Source organism: Pseudophryne corroboree, chromosome 6 (genome assembly GCF_028390025.1).
Source record: "Pseudophryne corroboree isolate aPseCor3 chromosome 6, aPseCor3.hap2, whole genome shotgun sequence".
NCBI classification, from domain to species: Eukaryota; Metazoa; Chordata; class Amphibia; order Anura; family Myobatrachidae; genus Pseudophryne; species Pseudophryne corroboree.
The window spans coordinates 821,993,805-822,021,248 of NC_086449.1; the positions used below are offsets into that span (position 1 = coordinate 821,993,805).

The 27,444-nt window shown below is 46.9% G+C and overlaps 1 protein-coding gene across 1 annotated transcript; it reads right to left on the minus strand.

Moving 5' to 3' along the window:
- Positions 1-5,877: 5,877 nt before the first annotated feature.
- On the minus strand, positions 5,878-7,690 carry LOC134933756 (E3 ubiquitin/ISG15 ligase TRIM25-like). Its single transcript, XM_063929185.1, has one exon. The coding sequence runs from the start codon at positions 7,671-7,673 to the stop codon at positions 5,895-5,897; it is 1,779 nt and encodes a 592-aa protein (XP_063785255.1). The 5' UTR covers positions 7,674-7,690; the 3' UTR covers positions 5,878-5,894.
- Positions 7,691-27,444: the final 19,754 nt, after the last annotated feature.

Genomic DNA, 27,444 nt, shown 5'->3' on the forward strand with positions numbered 1-27,444 from the left:
CTCCCACTTCTGCGTGCCGTTCCTGTCAGCAATGTGGAAAGTTGGAAGTTGAAATCAGTAACAGGCAGGAGGCAGCGCTGATAAGACTTGGGGGAGGGGCTGAGATGAGAGGGGTGGAGAGTGGAGAGCGGCTCCTCCTCCCGTTCCAGCCGGGACCCGAACGGTGAACACTGGCTGAGACACTGAGACTATGTTTTCCGGGCACGGCAGTGTTATTGCACAGAAACCCACTGGGGCACTTGTGACGGGCGCAATGCTGGCGGCACGGGGACATCTGCTCTAAAAGTGGCGTTGCCCCCGCAGCCCTGCGCCTCCGCAGTGGCTGCGGGTGCAGTAGTTACGCCACTGCCTCTGTAGCACTCCTATGCTGAGACAGTGCCCGGTGGTAGCTGAGGGAGATGACATAAGAGAGCGCTGTATAATGACACCTCTATAACACTCCTATGCTGAGACAGTGCCCGGTGGTAGCTGAGAGAGCTGACATAATGAGAGAGCGCTGTATAATGACACCTCTATAACACTCCTATGCTGAGACAGTGCCCGGTGGTAGCTGAGAGAGCTGACATAAGGAGAGAGCGCTGTATAATGACACCTCTATAACACTCCTATGCTGAGACAGTGCCCGGTGGTAGCTGAGAGAGCTGACATAAGGAGAGAGAGCTGTATAATGACACCTCTATAACATTCCAATGTTGAGACAGTGCCCGGTGGTAGCTGAGAGAGCTGACATAAGGAGAGAGCGCTGTATAATGACACCTCTATAACACTCCTATGCTGAGACAGTGCCCGGTGGTAGCTGAGAGAGCTGACATAAGGAGAGAGCGCTGTATAATGACCCCTCTATAACACTCCTATGCTGAGACAGTGCCCGGTGGTAGCTGAGGGAGATGACATATGGAGAGAGCGCTGTATAATGACACCTCTATAACGCTCCTATGCTGAGACAGTGCCCGGTGGTAGCTGAGAGAGCTGACATAAGGAGAGAGCGCTGTATAATGACCCCTCTATAACGCTCCTATGCTGAGACAGTGCCCGGTGGTAGCTGAGGGAGATGACATAAGGGGAGAGCGCTGTATAATGACACCTCTATAACACTCCTATGCTGAGACAGTGCCCGGTGGTAGCTGAGGGAGCTGACATAAGGAGAGAGCGCTGTATAATGACACCTCTATAACACTCCTATGCTGAGACAGTGCCCGGTGGTAGCTGAGGGAGATGACATATGGAGAGAGCGCTGTATAATGACACCTCTATAACGCTCCTATGCTGAGACAGTGCCCGGTGGTAGCTGAGAGAGCTGACATAAGGAGAGAGCGCTGTATAATGACCCCTCTATAACACTCCTATGCTGAGACAGTGCCCGGTGGTAGCTGAGGGAGATGACATAAGGAGAGAGCGCTGTATAATGACACCTCTATAACACTCCTATGCTGAGACAGTGCCCGGTGGTAGCTGAGGGAGCTGACATAAGGAGAGAGCGCTGTATAATGACACCTCTATAACACTCCTATGCTGAGACAGTGCCCGGTGGTAGCTGAGAGAGCTGACATAAGGAGAGAGCGCTGTATAATGACACCTCTATAACACTCCAATGCTGAGACAGTGCCCGGTGGTAGCTGAGGGAGATGACATAAGGAGAGAGCGCTGTATAATGACACCTCTATAACACTCCTATGCTGAGACAGTGCCCGGTGGTAGCTGAGGGAGCTGACATAAGGAGAGAGCGCTGTATAATGACACCTCTATAACACTCCTATGCTGAGACAGTGCCCGGTGGTAGCTGAGAGAGCTGACATAAGGAGAGAGCGCTGTATAATGACACCTCTATAACACTCCAATGCTGAGACACTGCCCGGTGGTAGCTGAGGGAGATGACATAAGGAGAGAGCGCTGTATAATGACACCTCTATAACACTTCTATGCTGAGACAGTGCCCGGTGGTAGCTGAGAGAGCTGACATAATGAGAGAGCGCTGTATAATGACACCTCTATAACACTCCAATGCTGAGACACTGCCCGGTGGTAGCTGAGAGAGCTGACATAAGGAGAGAGCACTGTATAATGACACCTCTATAACACTCCAATGCTGAGACAGTGCCCGGTGGTAGCTGAGAGAGCTGACATAAGGAGAGAGCGCTGTATAATGACACCTCTATAACACTCCAATGCTGTGACACTGCCCGGTGGTAGCTGAGGGAGATGACATAAGGAGAGAGCGCTGTATAATGACACCTCTATAACACTTCTATGCTGAGACAGTGCCGGTGGAAGCTGAGGGAGATGACATAAGGAGAGAGCGCTGTATAATGACACCTCTATAACACTCCTATGCTGAGACAGTGCCCGGTGGTAGCTGAGAGAGCTGACATAAGGAGAGAGCGCTGTATAATGACACCTCTATAACACTCCAATGCTGAGACAGTGCCCGGTGGTAGCTGAGAGAGCTGACATAAGGAGAGAGCGCTGTATAATGACACCTCTATAACACTCCTATGCTGAGACAGTGCCCGGTGGTAGCTGAGGGAGATGACATAAGGAGAGAGCGCTGTATAATGACACCTCTATAACACTCCTATGCTGAGACAGTGCCCGGTGGTAGCTGAGAGAGCAGACATAAGGAGAGAGCGCTGTATAATGACACCTCTATAACACTCCTATGCTGAGACAGTGCCCGGTGGTAGCTGAGGGAGCTGACATAAGGAAAGAGCGCTGTATAATGACACCTCTATAACACTCCTATGCTGAGACAGTGCCCGGTGGTAGCTGAGAGAGATGACATAAGGAGAGAGCGCTGTATAATGACACCTCTATAACACTCCTATGCTGAAACAGTGCCCGGTGGTAGCTGAGGGAGCTGACATAAGGAGAGAGCGCTGTATAATGACACCTCTATAACACTCCTATGCTGAGACAGTGCCCGGTGGTAGCTGAGAGAGATGACATAAGGAGAGAGCGCTGTATAATGACACCTCTATAACACTCCTATGCTGAGACACTGCCCGGTGGTAGCTGAGGGAGATGACATAAGCAGAGAGCGCTGTATAATGACACCTCTATAACACTCCTATGCTGAGACAGTGCCCGGTGGTAGCTGAGGGAGATGACATAAGGAGAGAGCGCTGTATAATGACACCTCTATTACACTCCTATGCTGAGACAGTGCCCGGTGGTAGCTGAGGGAGATGACATAAGGAGAGAGCGCTGTATAATGACACCTCTATAACACTCCTATGCTGAGACAGTGCCCGGTGGTAGCTGAGGGAGATGACATAAGGAGAAAGTGCTGTATAATGACACCTCTATAACACTCCTATGCTGAGACAGTGCCCGGTGGTAGCTGAGGGAGATGACATATGGAGAGAGCACTGTATAATGTCACCTCTATAACAGACTGATAATAATATTACACTTTGTGATTCTAACAAATATAAAGTTATTACATCACAGCCAATAGGAACAAGCGTAGCACTGACTACAGTGATAGGGTGCACACTGGCTGACAGACAGATATTGCAGCCAATCACAGTACTCAGTGAGTTAGAGGTAGGGAAAGCCTACAGAAATTACTCTCATTCATACAGTCATTACTGTTTTGTTCATATGTTTGTAAATCCAGTCATCAGGACACAGAGACATGTGAGTTCACTGCTGTGCTGTTTATTCCATCACCAACTCCAGATACACTGCACACTACACCACCCACTTCCCAGCATCCCCCTGGTCCCAGGGACCATCACTGAAGATCCAGGCTTACACAGATTAGTAAGGGAGTGTCTACAAATATAAGCATTCTAATACACTAACATCACATCCTCTTTTCTTTAAAGATAAGCCCTGTACGCTTCAATGCAACAATTAACAACGTCATATTAAGAACATCATCTAACACGTTTCAATGAGTCTCTCAGGTCTGCGTATTTCCCTTTTGGGTCTTTCATACACAGTCTGTGTTTCATCGACCATGTTGGGCCTTTCTAGAATCGTGGTTTGTTCACCATTATCAGGATCATCATACATGTCAGATGAAGGGTATCCTTCAGTCATGTTGTCTTCATTATGGTTAGGTTGAGATCTTAAATCCAACCGATTTCTTCTTACTTCCGTTCCACGCTCTGTACGTATAGTATAAGATCTTGTACAATGTATGTTTTCCCATTACAATCAAACAAATCTGCGCCAACTTTCTGGTACGGTCTCTCTGGCACTGCGTGAGGACTCAGTGGCTCGACATGTTGTTTCGATCTATACGCAAGACATAATTCACATGTAGCTGTAGTCTGTGCTATGTCTTGGTTCATTCTTGGCCAATACATAACTTCACGCGCTCTCCGCTTACATTTTTCTTCACCTAAGTGGCCTTCATGTATCTTGCACAGCATCGTTTTTCTTTTCATTTTACAACATTTGGCAAAGTGATTAAGTCTACCACATTTCATGCAGGTTTTACCATAAGCAGGGCACATTTTAGAATTGTGAGCATTTCCACATCTACTACACATTTCCTTATTAGACTGTGGCTTAGACTGCTTCATTCTTGAGAATGGAGGTTTGTTTTTCTCTGTTTTCTGCACTACATATACTGCAGCATCAGCGTCCTTGTGTAACGTTTTGGCTTGAAATCTAGTTATTTCTGCAGATCTACACACAGTCACTGCCTTTTCTAGTGTTAGGTCTTGCTCTCTCAGCAATCTCTCTCTGAGTCCATTATCAGGTATTGCACAGACAATACGATCTCTAATCAGTGAATCCTTTAAATCACCAAACTCACAAGTTTTACTGAGTGATTGCAGCTCTGTAACATACTGATCAATTCCATCTACAGACTTCTGATCACATGTGAAAAACTCATATCTTTCATATGTCACATTTTTCCTTGGCACAAAGCAATTTTCAAACTTTTGCATTATAGACGATAGCACCATATTCTGCCCCTCAGCAAACTGAAAACTATTATAAATGTCCAGCACATCCTCTCCTATCACATGGAGGAAAATGGATGCCTTCGTTTTGTCAGCCTCTGTATCAGCTCCACATGCAGCAAGATATATATTAAACCTTTGCTTAAATCTTTTCCAGTTTTCAGACAAGTTACCAGACATCAGCATGCCGGGTGGAGGAGCTAGTTTATCCATGGTTACTCACTGTTTGAAGATAGGAGCACACGGCAGGCTTTGCAGACACTGATTATCACAGCCTTACAAACTTCTGCAGGATTCTTTCACAGTCTGAGAGCACTAGCAGTCCAAGTTAAACTTCTTCTGACACCATGTTTTGTTCATATGTTTGTAAATCCAGTCATCAGGACACAGAGACATGTGAGTTCACTGCTGTGCTGTTTATTCCATCACCAACTCCAGACACACTGCACACTGGACTACCCACTTCCCAGCATCCCCCTGGTCCCAGGGACCATCACTGAAGATTCAGGCTTACACAGATTAGTAAGGGATTGTCTACAAATATAAGCATTCTAATACACTAACATCACAATTACTATGCAACAAAACCAAAAATCTATATATTCAATAGCTCCACCCTCAAATGCGGAGTTCTTCCTGACATATAGCACTATTTATACTGACAGCTAACATTTCATCACATATCCAGACACACTGGTCAATTAGTTACACAGGGGGAGGGGCTCAGCTGTAGCTCCACCCACTGTACAATTCTATTGGCTGAATGTTCCCCTAATCATCGGTGAGTTGTAATAGCGTCCGAGTTTGCGGGAATTGCAGGATGCCAGCCGTACTCAGCTTTTTTTTTTTTTAAAGCGGCAGCATTAAAAAAGTCTGAGTTGGGCCGGTATCCCGCACCTCCTGCAATCTCGGACGCTATTACATCCCACCTTATATTCCCCGCCCTCTGATGTCGCCAGTCTCTGGGCAGATTTCTTATGGTAATTTCTTCCAGTGCCTGACTCCCCCACATATAGTTATATACCCATACTCTACCCATAATGCAGCATGGAGGGGCTCAGTGAGGGCGGCAGTGTAGGTGTGTAAATGTCTGATGGGGCCACACACAGAATAAAAGGACAGCTGTCCTGCCTCATAATCCAGATATACCCTCACTCTGTCACAGGGGATAATGGCAGGTATCCAGATCCCTGTACTGTCATGTATCACTGAGTACTGATCATTATACCTACGCACACACCAGGACTTGTTATTATTACCAATGAGTGACTGTGTTCCTATCCTGTCTATACTGGGATAACACATCCCCACCCTCCACCACACTGACTTACTGACATCCACCTCCCAGTAATGTCGCCCTGAGGAGAATCTCCTGATGCTTATTACCTGATCATCCTCAAATCTCTCTGGTGTTACCGGGCAGGTCTGGATTGTTGACCTGGTTGCAATTTTCCTGTTATCTGATATATGTATATTATTACCAGCTGTGGTTACATCCAGTAATAGGGCTGTAGCCTCCTGCACATAAACCCCTGTATTTATACCTTTTATAATATCAGATAAAGTGTGTAATGTCCTTGAGATGAGAACCACATCCAGATCTCCTGCACCACGGACCTGGTTATCATGTCTCTCTGTGTCCTCAGTATCACACAAGTCCCCTGTGTCTGGTTCCTGTAAGACAGTCACTGGATCAGACATGTAACACAGATCCTCAATGTGACGCATCTTCCCGGACAGCTCGTTCTTCTTTATTTCCAGTTGTTGGATCAGATCAGAGACCGGGAGTGAAACGCACTGTTCCTGCCTGGAGATCTCACTTCGGACTCTCTTCTCCAAGTTTTTCAACTGTCTCCTGATGTCTCTAAACAGGGCAGTGACTGTCTCTGTTACACCAGCTGCTTTTCCTTGATAGTCCCTCCTGCGCTCCTGCAGACTCTGGACTCTTTTCTCAGTCTGCTCTCTCTTTGTGGTCAGTATCTGCAGAACATCTCTCAGCTTCTCCTTCTTCTTCTCAGAGGCCTCATCCAGTGACTCCACCTGATGTCCTCTGTGTTCCCCGATCAAACTGCAAGACACACATATACAGGCAGCGTCCTCAGTGCAGTAATACCTGAAAAGCTCCTTATGGACGGAGCATTTCCTGTTCCCCAGGGCAGTGGTGGGATCACATAAGACGTGTTCTGGTGACTTGCTGTGTACTCTCAGGTGTTTATCACACAGAGAAGCCTCACACAGCAGACAGGATTTAGCAGCAGGTACAGGAGAGTCCACACAGTAAGTGCAGAAGATCCCAGTCTCCTCCTGATCTGGCCGAGTAGACAGGAAACTCCCCACTATGTTACACAGTGTTATGTTCCTCTGTAGTGCAGGACGCTCCTGACACTCTGCTCTGCATTCAGGACAGTTATAAACTCCAGACGCCTCCTGTGTATCCAGAACACGATCAATACAGACCCGGCAGAAGTTGTCCCCACATCTCAGGGTTACAGGATCTGTGTAAATGCTCAGGCAGATGGAACAGTCCAGCTGTTGTCTCAGATCAGCAGACGCCATCGCTGGAAGCAGAAGAGGGAAATTAAACTGAGACTCAGAAACCAGTGGGGTTGCATTCTGCACACAGGGTGAGGCTGAGCTGGCACTCAGATTGTGGGGCTGATTCATAGGCAGATTTAGGGGGTGGTGATTGGAGCATTCGCCCCCCCCAGCATTGCTCGTCTGACTTATTGAATCATCTCTCTCTGCAGGCAGCATGATTCTGTACTGAATAGGTGCAGTAATCAACAGGTTATTCAGGAATCCTATGCACGCTGCAGCCAGCTCCCAGGCAAAGGCTAGACTAGGGCTCACATTTCTTACACAAGCCAGGCAGTGTGTGGTGGGGGCTGAAAATTCAGTGCAGGGAGGGACTATCTGCAGTTACTGGAGTTGTAGTAGATGCCCCAGCAGCAGCAGCAGGTATAACCCAGTCCTCTCTCTCCCCGTACACAATACACCCTCTTTCTGCATACCTGACAGTATGTGCCTCCTATGCTCTACCGCCCCCAGGTAAGTGGCTGTAGATCTGGGCAGAGCACTGCACCTGGCCAGGACTGGCACATGGCTAATGGTGGCTTCCTATACCTACTTTCAGCAGGGTTGGGTGCTGTCTGTTCTGGGCATTGTGCAAGAGCAACGGCCCACATGTTTATGGAGGGGAGATACCAAGAGCTGTGTGCCCTGCTACAGTGTGCCATCCAGTGCCAGGCATAGCTGCTGTCTACTGTAGACTGATGACTTTGTAGAACACACTGAATTGTACAAGTCACACAGTGAATTAATAAACATATTTAATTGGAATGATCCATGTCATCACCCATAGAAAAACACTTGTAAAGGGGCGGAGTTGGGACCACAAAAGGGAGGAGTCAGGATTAATCTTTAAATCGCCACCCCTCCTAAATGAATGGTCTAGATCCACCACTGAGCTGATTCTGAGTAAGGAGGTCAGAAAAGCAACAAAAATAGAGTGACTTTGCACCCACACCAAACCATACTGCAATACTTTTTATTTTTAAGGAGTGCAATTGTTTTTATTTTTTTGGGCATGCAGGATAAATATTGTCTGCTTTGGCATGTAACCCACAAAGTCTGCTGATCGGTGTGTGAAAGGAGGGATGGGCATACCTGCCTGTCCACCCCTTTCGCCATGCTGTCGGCCCGCGGGCTGCCTGGCGACCCTCCCCCTTAAGGCGCTCCGGCGCCATCTTTTGCAGCACCTATGTTCTTCTAAGGGGGAGAGGTCGACCTACCGGCATCCGTGAGCGCCGGCACCCTAATCTAAAATAACTCACGTAGGCAGAACTTTGGGTAAAATCACGTGTCACGTAAGGGATATTGTGGACAGAATTAGTACGATGGGGATGTTCCAAAGCTTCCAGAACGTGCGGAGATGTCTGCAGCACCGCCTGCCCAAACTGGGTATCCTCTTTGGTCAGGGTATCAAACTTGTAGAACTTCACAAAGGTGTTCGTCCCCGACCAGGTAGCATCTCAGCATAGTTGCAAGGTCGAGACTCCACGGGCAGCCACCCAGGAAGACCCCACCGATCTAGTAGAGAGGGCCTTCAGAGACTGTGGAACCGGTAAGGCTTCCGACGTATAGGCTTGTTGGATAGTCAGCCTAATCCAACGAGCAATGGACTGCTTTGAAAAAGGGCTACCCTTTTTCCGCGCATCATAGAGAGCATGAACAAGGAATCTGTCTTTCTGATCCGAGCCATCCTCTTGACGTAGATTTTCTAGACTCGTACTGCCTCCAATGCCTTCGGAAGAGCAGAAGTGTCAGAACCGGACGGAAGCACAATAGGTTGATTCAAGTGAAATAAGGAGACGACCTTCGGCAGGAACTGCTTTCTAGTTCTGAGCTCCGCTCTGTTCTCGTAAAAGACAAAGTACGGACTTTTCCACGACAAGGACCCCAATTCCAAGACACGCCTAGCAGAAGCCAGAGACAGTAACTTCACCAATTTCCACGTGAGGTACTTATCTTTTACCGTCATCAGAGGTTCAAACCAGGAGGACTGTAGAAAGCGTAACACTACATCCAGATCCCAAGGTGCCGTAGGCGGCATGAAAGGAGGTTATATGTGAAGCACCCCTTGCAAGAAGGTCTGAACTTCAGGCAAGAGAGCCAACTTCTTCTGAAAGAAGATGGAAAGAGCTGAAATCCTTAATGTATCCCAGACGCAAGCCTTTATCCACTTTAGCCTGCAGAAAACAGAGGAACCTTCGCAAGTGGAATTCTGCAGAGGGATATTTGCGTTCCTCGCACCATGAGACATGTTTTGACGTCACAGGTTTTCTGACTTTACCATAGTGGCAGTGACCTTTTTGGAAAGCCCTTTGTGAGCTAGGATGTTCCGCTCAACTTCCATGCCGTCAAAGGAAGCCGCCGTAAGTCCGGGTAGATGAACGGTCCTTGTTGAAGAAGATCCCTTCTTAGTGGTAGAGGCCAAGGGTCCTCTATGGACAAGTCCAGGAGAGCCGTGTACCACGCTCTTCGGGGGGCATTCAAGATTACTTCCATCCTTTGATGTCTGATCCGCTTGAGCTCCCTTGAGATCAGAGGAATCGAAGGAAACAGGTAGACCAGCTGGTAAGGCGAAGTCAGCGCATCCACTGAGCTCGCCTGAGGGTCCCTGGTTCGTGAGCAATAGCAGCGAAGCTTCTTGTTGAGATGAGAGGCCATCAAGTCGATCTGTGAGCAACCCCACCTGTCGATGATCAATTGGAACACCTGAGGGTGTAGACCCCACTCCCCCGAGTGGAAGTCGTGGCGACTTAGGAAGTCCACCTCCCAGTTGTCCACTCCCGGAATGAAGATTGCGGACAGCGCTCTTGCATTTCTTTCTGCCCTTAGGAGTATTCTTGACACTTCTGGCATGCAGGCCCAGCTTCTTGTCCCTCCTTGTCGATTGATGTACGCCACCGCCGTGGCGTTGTCCGACTGCACCTGGATCGCCCGATCCCATAATAGATGAGACGCCTGAAGCAGAGCATTGTGGATAGCCCTAAGTTCCAGAATGTTGATTGAAAGTAGGGCCTCTTGGGCAGACCACCTGCCCTGGAACTGCGCCTCTTGGGTGACAGCTCCCCATCCTCTTAGACTCGCATCCGTCGGGAGTAGGATCCAATCCTGAATCCCGAAGCTTCGGCCTTCCAGGAGGTTGGAAGACTGTAGCCACCACAGGAGTGAAATCCTGGCCTGGGGTGACAGTTGAATCATCCGGTGCATCTGAAGATGGGAACCGGACCACTTGTTCAGGATGTCCAATTGGAAGGGTCTGGCATGGAACCTTCCATACTGTATCGCCTCCTAGGAGGCCACCATCTTTCCCAATAATCTTATGCAAAGATGAATGGAGACTCGAGCAGGTCTGAGTACCATGCGAACCATTTCCTGGAGTGTTCTCGCTTTTTCCACTGGGAGGAACACTCTCTGTGCTACAGTATCCAGTAGCATTCCCAGAAACAGGAGTCTCTGAGACGGTTCCAGGTGGGACTACTGCAGATTGAGGATCCACCCGTGGTGAGACAGAAGTTGGATAGTGCGATCTATATGGAGCAATAGAAGCTCCCTGGAACTCGATTTTCAGAAGATCATCCAGGTATGGAATTACATTGACCCCCTGGACCCTGAGCTGAAACATCATTTCTGCCATCAACTTCGTGAACACCCCTGGAGCTGTAGACAGGCCGAAGGGTAACGCCTGAAACTGGCAGTGATTGATCAGCAGGGCAATCCTCAGATAGGCCTGACGAGGAGGCAAAATTGGGATATCCAGGGACACTAAGAATTCCTGTTGTTCCAGGCCTGTGATCACCGCTCTCAAAGACTCCATCTTGATTTTGAAAACCTTCAGGTAAGGATTCAAGGACATTTATTGGCAAGCTGCTCAATCAGATTGTGATGTCACTCAGGTGCTAAAAGGGAGGGGTAATTCTGGGTAAGAGAAAAATATTTTTCTATCCCTAATGAGCACTGAGTGAGAAATAAAACTACATAATAATCAGATAATACAGAGATCTTTGTTGCGTACATCTGCAGATACAGGGCTAAGCCCCCAGGCCGAACGTCAAGGCGTCTGTCACTGGGGGTCCCTAATACTAGGTGTGGGTCCGGGGTGCGGGACCCCATCATGTCGGCACAGGCCGGCTACCCCAGGGCAGCACACAGGTGAAAATTTATTAAGGGTTAATAAGAAGCACATAAGTGCTATGTAAGTGAGAAGAGTGATTAAAATAATACAAAAATATATACAATGTGATAGGGAAAAACAAAGTGTCGTCCTAATGTATGCCAGCATTACCATTATAAAACTAGCTTGTAATGTAAAAAAATATTGCTGATGGTATGCGTAAGACTTCATCAGCGGGATGCAATGGCATCTGAGATCGCCGGAGTTGCGAGATGCTGACCGATTTCTGATGTTTTTTTTAAAGGAGCAATCACTTGCAAGGCATGGTGTTGCCTTGTCATTGCTCATTTAAAAAACGACCGAGATTGGCCGGCGTCTCACACATGTCCAACGATTGTGGGTCCGCACATGTGCATGACTAGTCCTGCGTGATAGAATGCAGTGCCTTCTCAGTCGCCACGTGTTGCTGCATTTCGGAGGTGGTGACCGAGACATTGTGCAGAACAGGGGTGTGTTGTCCCCCGTTTTCTCGAAGTGCCGAGGCTGTGCAATATCGGAATCGGGTCCATAGATCCCTCACAATATGAAGTGTTGCTGCGTCCAGGAAACTAAAGAGGTCAGTTGTCAGTTTGTACAAAGGATTTCCTGCAACTGCATAAGAAGTAAACTCGTGTGCGGGGCACTTACACCAATGTAATGACAGGATTGTAAGTTTAAAATGTTATACTTGTCAAAGTCAGAAAAATATCACGCTACACGTTGCCATATATTCACCTCATGCGCTTGCCCGCTGCACATGCACTTTCTTTGGCGTGCGTGCACATACTCGCAGTTGCGTGACGGCGCCCCTACTGCGTGCGCTCGAGCGCATGGTATGTGCACTTACGGTAGAGTTTGTGTGCATCTAGCGAGCGACTCAATCGCTCCTTAATAAATCCATATAGCAGGTTTTATAGGTAATGTTCCCTTTAGTGATAACAGTAAGTTTGTTTAATGTGACTTGTTCACGGACTTAGGAATCCCTCTTTACGTGGTACAAAGGGTCTGATTAAGGTAGAACAGTTGTGTCTGGTACCTAACCGAAGAGTATTTTAATAGCAATAATCCGGTGTTGGTTAGGTATAGATTAAACGCTCCTGCGTATAGTTATGGCCATTAGTAGTTTCTCGACATTTCCTATATTTGCAGTTCATTATCCATGCGGCGGGAATCCGGAGATTCCCTCCCACCTGAGCTGGTTGTAATAGTCACAGCCCACCTGTTCAAACTAACCTATGACCTTTTGTCATGATGCGAGGAGACATTCCTGTGTCCAATGAACAATGAGATTATAGGTCCCTTTGTAGTATACTGTATGCAGTGTATATAAGGTCAGCCAGCCTGGACAGCTCTCTCTCTCACTCCACAAACGGTTATCATATTGACTAACTCGGAGCTGGTACCAGGAATAGCGCAGCGATCGTTCCCAGTGTGTGTAAGTAATTCTCTGTAATCTTCTCGCTCTTTGATTGTATTGGCCATATTCTCTCTCTCTGTTTTAGTATAAGATTGTAACGTTATTGTATATTTCTGTCTAGATAATCTGTTAGAATTATATGTTAGTATGTAGTGTATGACTTGTGAACTGTTTACCTTTTTCGATATAACTTAAAAGCTTTTTAGTAAAGGTGTTGGAACCTTAGCACGGTATTGTGTGTTCATTACATTGCAGTGGGTATTAAGAGCGTCTCGTTTGCTCAAACAGCTTTAGTATTAACAAGGTTAAGCAGCGTTATATCGCTACAGTGTTTCAGAACAAGGTTTACAGCATAAGAGTATCCTTTCTGGGTGTTACATTCAAGGTTTACTGATTGTCATATTGTGAGCGTCTGCGCCGCTCGTGATCTCGAGCGTCCGCTACGCTGGTAGCGTATCATTACGGTAGTCGGCAGCCTATAGCGTGCTTGACTCTACGCATTAAGCCGTGAGCGAACGTGCCGCTCGTGCGTCTCGACCACGGATAAGCGTCTGCTACGCTAAGTGCGTACCCTTACGGTATCTCATACGCCAATTGCGTACTTAGTCTCTTACCCATATATAGTGAATATTATAAGGTAATCAAATCGACATTATCAATTGGGAGCTCGTCCGTCCTCCACATATCCACACTGACGAAAGCAGACGTGATCTGCCAGCAAGGGCGGGAAGGCAGTAGGCAGTAGTGCTGGCTAGATAAGCATCTGTTTCGCTACGTTGTAGGAGTGCTGGTGGAATCCGGACCCGGAGGTAAGAACAATACGCTATTGTCTTTTTAAAACTGTTTATTTCTGTCTTACGTACGCACGCACGCATACATCTGCATTTCTTTTCATTCGTGTATTTTCACATCTCACTTTCCTGTTTGCCATTTCATAATTGATAACGTGCTAAGAAAGATTTGTTGCTATTGGTAGTTAAAGAGTAAAAATAATACATTAAGGGGTAATTTGTAAAACACGCACACAGCCTTGCCTAAAGACATAAGGAAAGACCTGTGTGGTGCTCGGTAGATGATTACATTTAAAGATCATCTATATTGATATATACGTGTTAATTGTATTTCTGTGGACATATCTGGCTGGCATACACGTGTCTCTAACAAAAGGGTGAGACTAGTGTACGCAACACAAGGGCCGACGCACGGAGCGTATATTACGCAACGGAGCGTCTGGGTACGCCCACATAATACAAATCACACAATAGTATTATTTTAAATAGGCGAAAAGGAGGCAACGCTATAATAGCGCAAGTCAATTTTAGTGTCCAAAATTTTAAGCTAATAGATCCTTCTCTAATTTGCGACTCATCTGGACTAGACTGTGTTACTGAATGAAAGGGATTTCTGCGCAGAAACGAAAGTAAAGAGTATATGAGGTGAAAGAGTGTGTATACATATATATAAGTTTCTAAAATTTTTGGGTTGAACCACAGGAAATCATCGAGTTTTCGTGAGGTACATACGTGTAAGTGACTGCATGGTGGCTTGGGAGGCATCCCTTGTTAAACATTTAAAAAAAGAGCATTAGAGTATAGCAGACCAGGAGGTCTACTGTAGCACAGACCAGGAGGTCCAGACAGACCAGGAGGTCTAGGTACAGCAGACTAAGAAGTCCGCTATAGATAAAAGGAGCACAACACCAGAAAGGGTTGGTGCGGAACCCATATAGGCCATTAAAGCTCTGGCTGAAGGAATTCGCAGCCACAATCTTCGATTCCACTGGTCGCTCCGCACATAAGATTAGTTGCTTATGTGCAGACCGATTGTACTGCAAGTAATTGTGTGCATTAGTTAGTAATTTGACCCAGTACCATTTGCGTACGAAAGGGGTCATAAACGCTATTTGTACATTCTAACGTGATTTGTGTAATTTTTTTTATTTTAAGGGAGGTTCGCGTGTCACTCGGGAACTATCCAACAACCAATAGTTACTGGAAAGGGTTAAGTGCTCTTCGGATCACACCCACATGTTCCAGTAAATAGAGGTTCAGGTCGCAGGGGCCCTAGGTCGAGTACGCCAGCGCTAAGGCAGTGTGTGGGCGTATTGGTCGACGTGGGCGAGTGAGTGGAGTACTCGGTAAACTTCGCCGCCGGCCTACCCCGGACATCTTGGTTTTTGTAAGGGTTCGCTTAAGACCCTGATTAAGGTCAGAGGTAGTGAAAGCAACACCTGCAAAGATGGGGGCCAGTTGTTCAGGTAGGGGGCGATCAACCTCGGTTCGGGTTGACTTAGTAAACCGACCAATCGGGTCGGCAAGGTATGTAATGTGTGAGAAATACGCACACACAGAGGTTTTGTGCGATGAACGGGAAAGAATGACTATGCATGACGGGAAGAAGTTCCCACGGGTAGGCAGTTTTAGCCCAGATGTGTTACAAAGTCTAAGGAGAAGGATATGTCTCATTAAATCTACAAAGAGACGGATCAAATATTATGATTGTTTACAGTTATGGCAACAGGAAGGTGAAATACAAGGAGAATTAGCTTACACAGCTGACTCTCACTGTGATAAGAAAAATATGGCAGCAAGAGAGAAGGTGGTTACAGAGAATGGCACACTGGTGTATGATAAAAAATGCACTTAGCAACTGTATTATAGATAAGAATAATTGTAATAAATGTAACAATGATAATTGTAATACTGTTAAATGTACAACTATTAACCCATGCAAGTTGCCCCCCATGTTAAACTTCCCTCAGGATTACCAGCAAGAAAGTGAGCCCAGCACGATGTTGGCACCTCTTCCAGCAGCCATCACACAAGACATCCAGGTGGACGCGACCAAATCGGTAAAGGCAGTAATCAAACCCCCTAACGGAGGGTCAGGTGAGGTCGTGTCCACAGGTCCGTACGGTTATATATCACGCACAAACAAATGTACCTCATATTGAAGAACCAACACAAGATGATGTAATTGAATTTAGTCCTGTCAGGGTGATCACAGTCCCCAATGGGAAGACTGACGATCGGGGAATCATTCCCGTCAAGGACAGTGCAATGCGCCGTCCCTGGTCCCGGACAGAATTGAGATCAATCATGTCTGAATTCCCTGATCCTAGGAAAGATCTAGTTGCATGTCAGAGATTTATTAAAGAACTAGGAAACTCCACAGAACCCACCAACAAAGATTGGCGGACAGTGCTGAGGGCATGTTTGCCCTCCAGTGTTGACCCTACGAAATTTATTGCTGATTGTAAATTAGACACGGAGGTACCTTGTACGGAGGAATGTATTAAGTACCTTGTACAATCAGGAATGTATTAAGCAGATCAACTGACAGTTAGAAGTATATTTCCCAGCCATTGTCGAGTGGAACAAAATCTTCTCCATAAGACAAAACAAAGGGGAAAGTACTTCTAATTATTTCCACCGGGCATTGCAGGACATGACTAGGTATACAGGTATAGAAAACATTGAAACAAGTGCACCGCACAGAGAAGTAGCAGTATTTGTGTTAATGGATGATTTAAAGGAAGTGTTGAGAGCAAGGATACAGACCACCAATCCATACTGGAGAGATAACTCAGTAACTGCATTAAGGAACTCCGCTGTTGGGCATGAGCAAAACATCATCAAGCACAGGGAAACAAAGAAGCCCCAGATCCCTGTGGGTAAGTCGAAGGTGATAAGGTGTTATAATTGCCAGAAGGAAGGTCATTTTGCAAGAGATTGTAGATCAAGAAGTAGACCAAATTCATATAAATCCCCTAGACAAAGATATGAGCAAAGTTATGACACACCAAATTGTAATCAGGGATCACATACAGTAGGAAGGAGTTTGGGCCGCACCTGTAACATTCAATCAGGAAAGGTGATCATTAGGACTGATAGTAAGCCTGAGGTTACAGTTAATGAAATGGGAGGTCAGTTCCTTGCAGGCACAAGGACGGCCGGGTAGACGTTGTAATTTATCTGTAAATGTTCTTTTTTTCCCCATCTCTGACGTTCATCGGCAGGACTCAAACATCACATAGCTACTTGGTCTTTGCAGAAGTCTACCAAACCCCAGTATGACCTACCAGCAGTATGGAAATGCTGGTGGGAGGGACTGCGCAAAGATACCAATGGATGTGTTGGTGTGACAGCCTGATGGTGAACGGAAGATCTGATGTTTTTTTTGTTTGTTGCTTAATGAAAAATGTGATGAATTGTTCTCTCTCGTTTGTTTTTTTTTTCTCTCTCTCTCTCTCCTCTCTCTCATGTTTTCATGTTTTAAAGATGGTATGTCACACATCAGTTAGACAAATGGTAATGCAAGATTTTTGCTCCTTACAGAGAGATCGCTGATTTGGAAGGAATATTGCATCACCGGAGTGTTCGTTTGGAGGACTGAGAGACAGCACCTTTGAGATGACAGCAGAGCAAGAAGAACAACAAAACTAGAGGACATAAGACATCGTAACATTTTTCTTTCCCTTCAAAGTATTTTCTTAGTACCCCCATTACAAATTTCTTTCTCCTCCTGTAAGATGGACTCGCCCCAAGAGACTGCAGTCCGTGTTTTCCTGTTAACCATGATGTTGACCAAGAGCAGTCTGTTTTCGGTGAGAGTACCAGTGAGGTCGAGAAAGGATCTGGAATGGGTTTCTGATGACTGAGACGGAGGTGTAAATTTCCAATAGCAACACAATCACCGAGCAAAGGCGAGTACCGGAAACGATCTAGCAGCCATGTTATTTGTAAACATTGTGAAGGATTGTTAGCTAAAGAGAACTGCATCTGTAGGCATTGTGATAGTTGAGGATGGGTGCATCAAGAAATGTCAATCCAGTTTTAATATCCATATGGATCGGCATCCATTGAGTGACTATCACTCCTTAGTGGGTAAAGTATTAAATCAGACAGATTGTTGGGTATGCGCTCAAATACCTCAAGGCCATAGCAAATCAGGGCTAGTACCATTCCCTTTAACGGTAGGAGAGGTACTTGAGCTAAGTGATGGGAGGCCGGTGGACAGGAGGTTTAATATCTCTAGTCCTCCTAGTTTGAAGCTCCACCAATATCATGTGGATAGGTCCTTAGTGTGCTTTAACATTTCCAATCCCCAAAAGCCGGGAAATTGGGAAGTGTCATGGAGTAATCAGACCATGACATTCTCACATAGAGCCGACAGATTGCCCATAGGCACAGAACTTATACGCCAGATAGCCGACCATGGAAGATTCTTCCGGTATAGGTACACTTTAGGAAGTAGGACCATGCGAGTTGGAGAAGTATCACCAGGATACTGTGCACATGTCGTACAAACAGATACGTGTACTAAACAGATGGGAGAATTAGGGTTAGGAGATTTCATATGGAAAATTTGTAATATGGTTATGTCACACTCCGTCCCATATGTTCTCCCCGATGATGCATATTTCATATGCGGGAGGAAGGCGTATAAGTGGCTTGCCCCAAACTCAGAAGGGTTGTGTTATATTGGAAAAGTACTGCCTGAGGTAATGACTGTATCCCACACAAAAATGAAAGATATTCACCGTGGTGCCCAAGCTCCTTATACTCACACTCATTACGAGCACATCGTTAAACGGCACCTGATAGAAAGAACAGAGCATCCGGCCTCTGACCTGATCCATGAATCTGCCGGGATTCAAGTCCTACTCGCATTAGATATCACTCGTACCGCCAGAGGAGTGATGAATTATAGATATATATCTGCGCTTGCAAATTTATTAGACAATATCACCGAAATGTATGACGACACATTCAGGTATACTGGGAGAGAGTTACAAGCCTACAAAACAGAACTGGTTCAGCATAGGATGATTCTCAATTATCTCACAGCTGTGACAGGTGGGTATTGTGTTACCCTAGCAACTCAGTATGGAATAAAGTGTTGCACGTATATTACAAACAGCACTGAGGACCCGGTCGAGGTCATAGACCAAAAGATGGATGACATTTTGCAATTAAAGTGGGAGTTCCGAAGGAGACATAATCTCACTCTCGCCGCTGTGGGTAATGAGCTGACCAGTTGGGTGTCATGGTTGAACCCACAAAATTGGTTCTCTGGTTTAGGAGAATGGGCCCAAGGTATCATCATGGATGTAGGGAAATTTCTTTTGTGTATTCTGGGTGTCATCATATTGGTCGGTCTGACATTTAGATGCGTTCGGGTTTTAACGAAGTGTAAACGTAGTGCCCGAGTGATGAGTTTAAGAAGTGAAGATACTGTAATAACAACGACTAATTTGATTTATGACCCAACGATAGAGACAATGTTGTGATGAAAATGTGATTCCACGGTTCGTTTCTTTCACCCATTTCTCCTTTGTTTTCCTCCAAGGTACAAAGACATCCGCTTGGAAGAAGAATTTGACAACCTTTTTATACAGACCACTGATGGACAATGCCATAGACCCCCCAATATCCCTAGTGACTTAAAATTTTACGATAGCCCAACACTTTAAAGATTGTAAGTCTATGGACATTGAGAAAGCTTTTTGCTCAAGCAATTATAGCAAAAGCATCGGGAGACTACAGTCAACATGTACATCGAGACAAGACACAAGACAAGACCTCAATCAGCAAATGTATATTAAACTCACATAGTTTATGACTGCATTTACCATAATTGCTTCTTATCTTCATTTCTACAGCCTTTAGGTAATGACACACATAGTCGATAGGGAATATAGGCACAGATATCAGCAATCACATATCCCCCCATTCATGTATCATCAACTAAAATGTGCTCCCCCATTTTGTTACAACCAAAAGCCGAAGAGAGCTTGGTAAAGTTTGACAGCCCATCCACAGACCCTTAATACGGGATAAGAAGGAATTCAAATGTATACTTCGCAATACCTCGAAGCTTGATCTAAAACACGTACGGCACGATGATACATGACCCCTCAAACATGGACTCATACACACATGCTTCTACTATCTCACCAGGTCATACCTTTTTCCCACCTTCTTCTCTCCTCCCTTACCCAATCATAGAAATGTATTTACATATGACATATATTTTTCTCTTTTTGAACTGTTTTAGGAAGTGGCAGTTATTTGTGACTGCCAAAGGGTGGACTGTCAAAGTCAGAAAAATATCACGCTACACGTTGCCATATATTCACCTCATGCGCTTGCCCGCTGCACATGCACTTTCTTTGGCGTGCGTGCACATACTCGCAGTTGCGTGACGGCGCCCCTACGGGCGTGCGCTCGAGCGTATGGTATGTGCACTTACGGTAGAGTTTGTGTGCGTCTAGCGAGCGACTCAATCGCTCCTTAATAAATCCATATAGCAGGTTTTATAGGTAATGTTCCCTTTAGTGATAACAGTAAGTTTGTTTAATGTGACTTGTTCACGGACTTAGGAATCCCTCTTTACGTGGTACAAAGGGTCTGATTAAGGTAGAACAGTTGTGTCTGGTACCTAACCGAAGAGTATTTTAATAGCAATAATCCGGTGTTGGTTAGGTATAGATTAAACGCTCCTGCGTATAGTTATGGCCATTAGTAGTTTCTGGACATTTCCTATATTTGCAGTTCATCATCCATGCGGCGGGAATCCGGAGATTCCCTCCCACCTGAGCTGGTTGTAATAGTCACAGCCCACCTGTTCAAACTAACCTATGACCTTTTGTTATGATGCGAGGAGACATTCCTGTGTCCAATGAACAATGAGATTATAGGTCCCTTTGTAGTATACTGTATGCAGTGTATATAAGGTCAGCCAGCCTGGACAGCTCTCTCTCTCACTCCACAAACGGTTATCATATTGACTAACTCGGAGCTGGTACCAGGAATAGCGCAGCGATCGTTCCCAGTGTGTGTAAGTAATTCTCTGTAATCTTCTCGCTCTTTGATTGTATTGGCCATATTCTCTCTCTCTGTTTTTGTATAAGATTGTAACGTTATTGTATATTTCTGTCTAGATATTCTGTTAGAATTATATGTTAGTATGTAGTGTATGACTTGTGAACTGTTTACCTTTTTCGATATAACTTAAAAGCTTGTTAGTAAAGGTGTTGGAACCTTAGCATGGTATTGTGTGTTCATTACATTGCAGTGGGTATTAAGAGCGTCTCGATCGCTCAAACAGCTTTAGTATTAACAAGGTTAAGCAGCGTTATATCGCTACAGTGTTTCAGAACAAGGTTTACAGCATAAGAGTATCCTTTCTGGGTGTTACATTCAAGGTTTACTGATTGTCATATTGTGAGCGTCTGCGCCGCTCGTGATCTCCTCGTGGTCTCGAGCGTCCGCTACGCTGGTAGCGTATCATTACGGTAGTCGGCAGCCTATAGCGTGCTTGACTCTACGCATTAAGCCGTGAGCGAACGTGCCGCTCGTGCGTCTCGACCACGGATAAGCGTCTGCTACGCTAAATGCGTACCCTTACGGTATCTCATACGCCAATTGCGTACTTAGTCTCTTACCCATATATAGTGAATATTATAAGGTAATCAAATCGACATTATCATACTTTATTAATATACCCTTAAAATGAATAAAGAGCAGAGAAGGCGTGGCAGACCTCAGCAGTCTGATAGCCTAGGCATTCAATTTGGGATTGGGCCACCGATGCGTTATTATTGCTAAGTGGCTTGCTGGATTTTGTAGTTCGACAGGCAGGCCCATTGGTATACTTTCAGCTCTCCACTTACTCTTAACACAGGTTGTACACCAAGTCAGGCTGGGTCTTGTAGTTCTACACATTTCTGCAGCTGAATCTTCCTTCCCTTGTATGCTTGTTGTGAAGCCCAGCACCCCTCTGGGAACAGGTGTCCCCAATACTTACCTACTGTAATTTTCTCCCCTTTGGGAGATGGCTGGACAGGGGTGGGCTGAGGCATCAGACTCTGCGTGCCCTTTGTGTGTGCGCACAGGACAGTAGCATGCTGCGAGTCGCCCTCCCATCTAAGCATGCTGGCCGAGCAGAGAGCCGGGAGGTGGAACTGTGTGGCCAGGCATTCACACGGCTGGACTGGCCCATCTGGCCAACAGCCCTTCTGGCCTTTGCCAGAAGTGACACATGGCTGCGTGCCTGGAGGGGAGATGCAGCCATCACTTATGGGGCAGGGCCAAGGGACTCTTGTATGGCAGATCTATGCAAATTCTCATATAACTGCATGGTATTGTCCCCTCCGTGTTATTCTTAGGGACATCCACTCATCTGGGGGGTTTAGGAAACTCCCCCCAAATCCAAGAGTGCCTCAGATCTTCCAGGATAATAGGCAAGTATGGTATCCCCTCTCATTTAATCTGTGCTCTTCTATATACCCTTTCTGTCCGAGGTACAGTACACTTCCCCTCTCTCTGTCTACAAGGACCTGCCGTAGGGAACTTGAGGTGAACGAGCCACCACCCACCTGTGCTGCTACTGCCTTCCTCAACATTGGAGACACATGGGTCTATGGGGGTCATTCCGAGGTGATCACTAGCTGAAAATGTTCGCTGCGCTGCGATTAAGTAAAAAAATAAGAATTTACTCACCGGTAATTCTATTTCTCGTAGTCCGTAGTGGATGCTGGGTACTCCGTAAGGACCATGGGGAATAGCGGGCTCCACAGGAGACTGGGCACTCTAAAAGAAAGATTAGGTACTATCTGGTGTGCACTGGCTCCTCCCTCTATGCCCCTCCTCCAGACCTCAGTTAGGGAAACTGTGCCCGGAAGAGCTGACACAACAAGGAAAGGTTTTGGAATCCAGGGTAAGACTCATACCAGCCACACCAATCACACCGTACAACTTGTGATCACTATATCCAGTTAACAGTATGAAAACAATAATGAGCCTCATGAACAGATGGCTCATAACAAAATCCTTTAGTTATGCAATAACTATATACATGTATTGCAGAGAGTCCGCACTTGGGACGGGCTCCCAGCATCCACTACGGACTACGAGAAATAGAATTACCGGTGAGTAAATTCTTATTTTCTCTGACGTCCTAGTGGATGCTGGGTACTCCGTTAGGACCATGGGGATTATACCAAAGCTCCCAAACGGGCGGGAGAGTGCGGATGACTCTGCAGCACCGAATGAGCAAACTCAAGGTCCTCCTCAGCCAGGGTATCAAACTTGTAGAATTTAGCAAATGTGTTTGAACCCAACCAAGTAGCAGCTCGGCAAAGTTGTAAAGCCGAGACCCCTCGGGCAGCCGCCCAAGAAGAGCCCACCTTCCTCGTGGAATGGGCTTTTACAGATTTAGGATGCGGCAGTCCAGCCGCAGAATGTGCAAGCTGAATCGTGCTACAGATCCAGCGAGCAATAGTCTGCTTTGAAGCAGGAGCACCCAGCTTGTTGGGTACATACAGGATAAATAGCGAGTCATTTTTCCTGACTCTAGCCGTCCTGGAAACATAGATTTTCAGGGCCCTGACTACGTCCAGCAACTTGGAATCCTCCAAGTCCCGAGTAGCCGCAGGCACCGCAATAGGTTGGTTCAAATGAAACGCTGATACCACCTTAGGAAGAAATTGGGGACGAGTCCTCAATTCCACCCTATCCATATGGAAAATCAGATAAGGGCTTTTACATGACAAAGCCGCCAATTCTGACACACGCCTGGCTGAAGCCAAGGCCAACAGCATGACCACTTTCCACGTGAGATATTTTAGCTCCACGGTTTTAAGTGGCTCAAACCAATGCGACTTTAGGAAATCCAACACCACATTGAGATCCCAAGGTGCCACTGGAGGCACAAAAGGGGCTGAATATGCAGCACTCCTTTAACAAATGTCTGAACTTCAGGCAGTGAAGCCAGATCTTTTTGGAAGAAAACGACAGAGCCGAAATCTGGACCTTAATGGAACCCAATTTTAGACCCATAGTCACCCCTGACTAGGAAGTGCAGAAATCGACCCAGCTGAAATTCCTCCGTTGGGGCCTTCCTGGACTCACACCAAGCAACATATTTCCGCCATATGCGGTGATAATGTTTTGCGGTCACATCCTTCCTAGCTTTAATCAGCGTAGGAATTACTTCCTCCAGAATGCCCTTTCCCTTTAGGATCCGGTGTTCAACCGCCATGCCGTCAAACGCAGCCGCGGTAAGTCTTGGAACAGACAGGGCCCCTGCTGCAGCAGGTCCTGTCTGAGCGGCTGAGGCCATGGGTCCTCTGAGATCATTTCTTGAAGTTCTGGGTACCAAGCTCTTCTTGGCCAATCCGGAACAATGAGTATTGTTCTTACTCCTCTCCTTCTTATTATCCTCAGTACCTTGGGTATGAGAGGAAGAGGAGGGAACACATAACCGACTGGTACACCCACGGTGTCACTAGAGCGTCCACAGCTATCGCCTGAGGGTCCCTTGACCTGGCGCAATATCTTTTTAGCTCTTTGTTGAGGCGGGACGCCATCATGTCCACCTGTGGCCGTTCCCAACGGTTTACAATCAGCTGGAAGACTTCTGGCGAAGTCCACACTCTCCCGGGTGGAGGTCGTGCCTGCTGAGAAAGTCTGCTTCCCAGTTGTCCACTCCCGGAATGAACACTGCTGACAGTGCTATCACGTGATTCTCCGCCCATCGAAGAATCCTTGTGGCTTCTGCCATTGCCACCCTGCTTCTTGTGCCGCCCTGGCGGTTTACATGGGCGACCGCTGTGATGTTGTCTGACTGAATCAGAACCTGTTGGTTTTGAAGCAGGGGTTCTGCCTGACTCAGGGCGTTGTAAATGGCCCTTAGTTCCAGAATATTTATGTGTAGGGAAGTTTCCTGACTCGACCATTGTCCCTGGAAGTTTCTTCCCTGGGTGACTGCCCCACCAACCTCGGAGGCTTGCATCCTTGGTCACCAGGACCCAGTCCTGTATGCCGAATCTGCGGCCTTCGAGCAGATGAGCACTCTGCAGCCACCACAGCAGAGACACCCTGTCCCTCTGGGACAGGGTGGTTAACAGATGCATCTGGAGATGCGATCCGGACCACTTGTCCAACAGATCCCACTGGAAGGTCCTTGCATGGAACCTGTCGAAGGGAATTGCTTCGTAAGAAGCTACCATCTTTCCCAGGACTCGCGTGCAGTGATGCACCGACACCTGCTTTGGTTTCAGGAGGTCCCTGACCAGAGATGATAATTCCTGGGCCTTCTCCTCCGGGAGAAAGATTTTCTTCTGTTCTGTGTCCAGAATCATGCCCAAGAACAGCAGACGCGTCGCAGGAATCAGCTGCGACTTTGGGATATTCAAAATCCAGCCGTGCTGATGCAGCACTTCCTGAGATAGTGCTACGCTGACTAGTAACTGCTTTTTGGACCTCACCTTTATAAGGAGATCGTCCAAGTACGGAATAATCATGACTCCCTTCTTTCGGAGGAGCATCATCATTTCGGCCATTACCTTGGTAAATACCCGCGGTGCCGTGGACAGACCAAATGGCAACGTCTGGAATTGGTAATGCCTGAGGTACTTTGAACTTGAACTTTTTTATATAAATGTTCAAGGATTTTAAATTTAGAATGGGTCTCACCGAACCGTCTGGTTTCGGTACCACAAACATTGTGGAATAGTAACCCCGTCCCTGTTGAAGGAGGGGTACCTTGATTATCACCTGCTGAAGATACAGCTTGTGAATTGCCGCCAGTACTACCTCCCTTTCTCTGAGGGCAGCAGGCAAGGCTGATTTGAGGTAACGGCGAGGGGGAGACGCCTCGAACTCCAGCTTGTATCCCTGTGATACTACTTGCAGAACCCAGGGATCCACCTGTGAGCGAGCCCACTGGTCACTGAAGTTCCGGAGACGCCCCCCCACCGCACCTGGCTCCGCCTGTGGAGCCCCAGCGTCATGCGGTGGACTTAGAGGAAGCGGGGGAAGATTTTTGACCCTGGGAACTGGCTGTCTGGTGCAGCCTTTTCCCTCTTCCCTTGCCTCTGGGAGAAAGGAAGGGCCTTTGACCCGCTTGCTTTTCTGAGGCCGAAAGGACTGTACCTGATAATACGGTGCTTTCTTAGGCTGTGAGGGAACCTGAGGTAAAAATGTCGACTTCCCAGCTGTTGCTGTGGATACGAGGTCCGAGAGACCCTCCCCAAACAATTCCTCACCCTTATAAGGCAGAACCTCCATGTGCCTTTTAGAATCAGCATCACCTGTCCACTGCCGGGTCCATAATACCCTCCTGGCAGAAATGGACATTGCATTAATTCTGGATGCCAGCCGGCAAATATCCCTCTGTGCATCCCTCATATATAAGACAACGTCTTTAATATGCTCTATGGTTAGCAAAATAGTATCCCTGTCGAGGCATCAATATTATCTGACAGGGTATCAGACCACGCTGCAGCAGCACTACACCTCCATGCTGAGGCAATTGCAGGTCTCAGTATAGTACCTGAGTGTGTATATACAGACTTCAGGATTGCCTCCTGCTTTCTATCAGCAGGCTCCTTCAAGGCGGCCGTATCCTGAGACGGCAGTGCCACCTTTTTTGACAAACGTGTGAGCGCCTTATCCACCCTAGGGGATATCTTCCAACGTGACCTATCCTCTGGCGGGAAAGGGTACGCCATCAGTAACTTTTTAGAAATTACCAGTTTCTTATCGGGGGAAGCCCACGCTTCTTTACACACTTCATTCAACTCATCTGATGGGGGAAAAAACACTGACTGCTTTTTCTCCCCAAACATAATACCCTTTTTAGTGGTACTTGGGTTAATTTCAGAAATGTGTAACACATTTTTCATTGCCGTAATCATGCAACGGATGCCCCTAGTGGATTGTGTATATGTCTCATCCTCGTCGACACTGGAGTCAGACTCCGTGTCGACATCTGTGTCTGCCATCTGAGGTAGCAGGCGTTTTTGAGCCCCTGATGGCCTTTGAGACGCCTGGGCAGGCCTTTGAGACGCCTGAGCCGTGGGACAGACGGCTGAGAAGCCGGCTGTCCCACGGCTGTTACGTCATCCAGCCTTTCATGTAAGGAGTTCACACTGTCGGTTAATACCTTCCACATATCCACCCACTCTGGTGTCGGCCCCGCAGGGGGTGACATCACATTTATCGGCACCTGCTCCGCCTCCACATAAGCCTCCTCATCAAACATGTCGACATAGCCGTACCGACACACCGCACACACACAGGGAATGCTCTGACTGAGGACAGGACCCCACAGAAGTCCTTTGGGGAGACAGAGAGAGAGAGAGTATGCCAGCACACACCACAGCGCTATTTAATCAGGGATTTACACTAAGACAAGTTATTTTCCCTATAGCTGCTTTACATTACAGTTTAACGCCTAAATTTAGTGCCCCCCCCTCTCTTTTTAACCCTTTGAGCCTGAAAACTACAAGGGAGAGCCTGGGGAGCTGTCTTCCAGCGGAGCTGTGAAGAGAAAATGGCGCCAGTGTGCTGAGGGAGATAGCCCCGCCCCTTTTTCGGCGG

Bases quoted from the DNA above. Each gene is read 5' to 3' on its own strand.
- LOC134933756 (XM_063929185.1), bottom strand. From the start codon at position 7,673: ATGCTGCCTGCAGAGAGAGATGATTCAATAAGTCAGACGAGCAATGCT.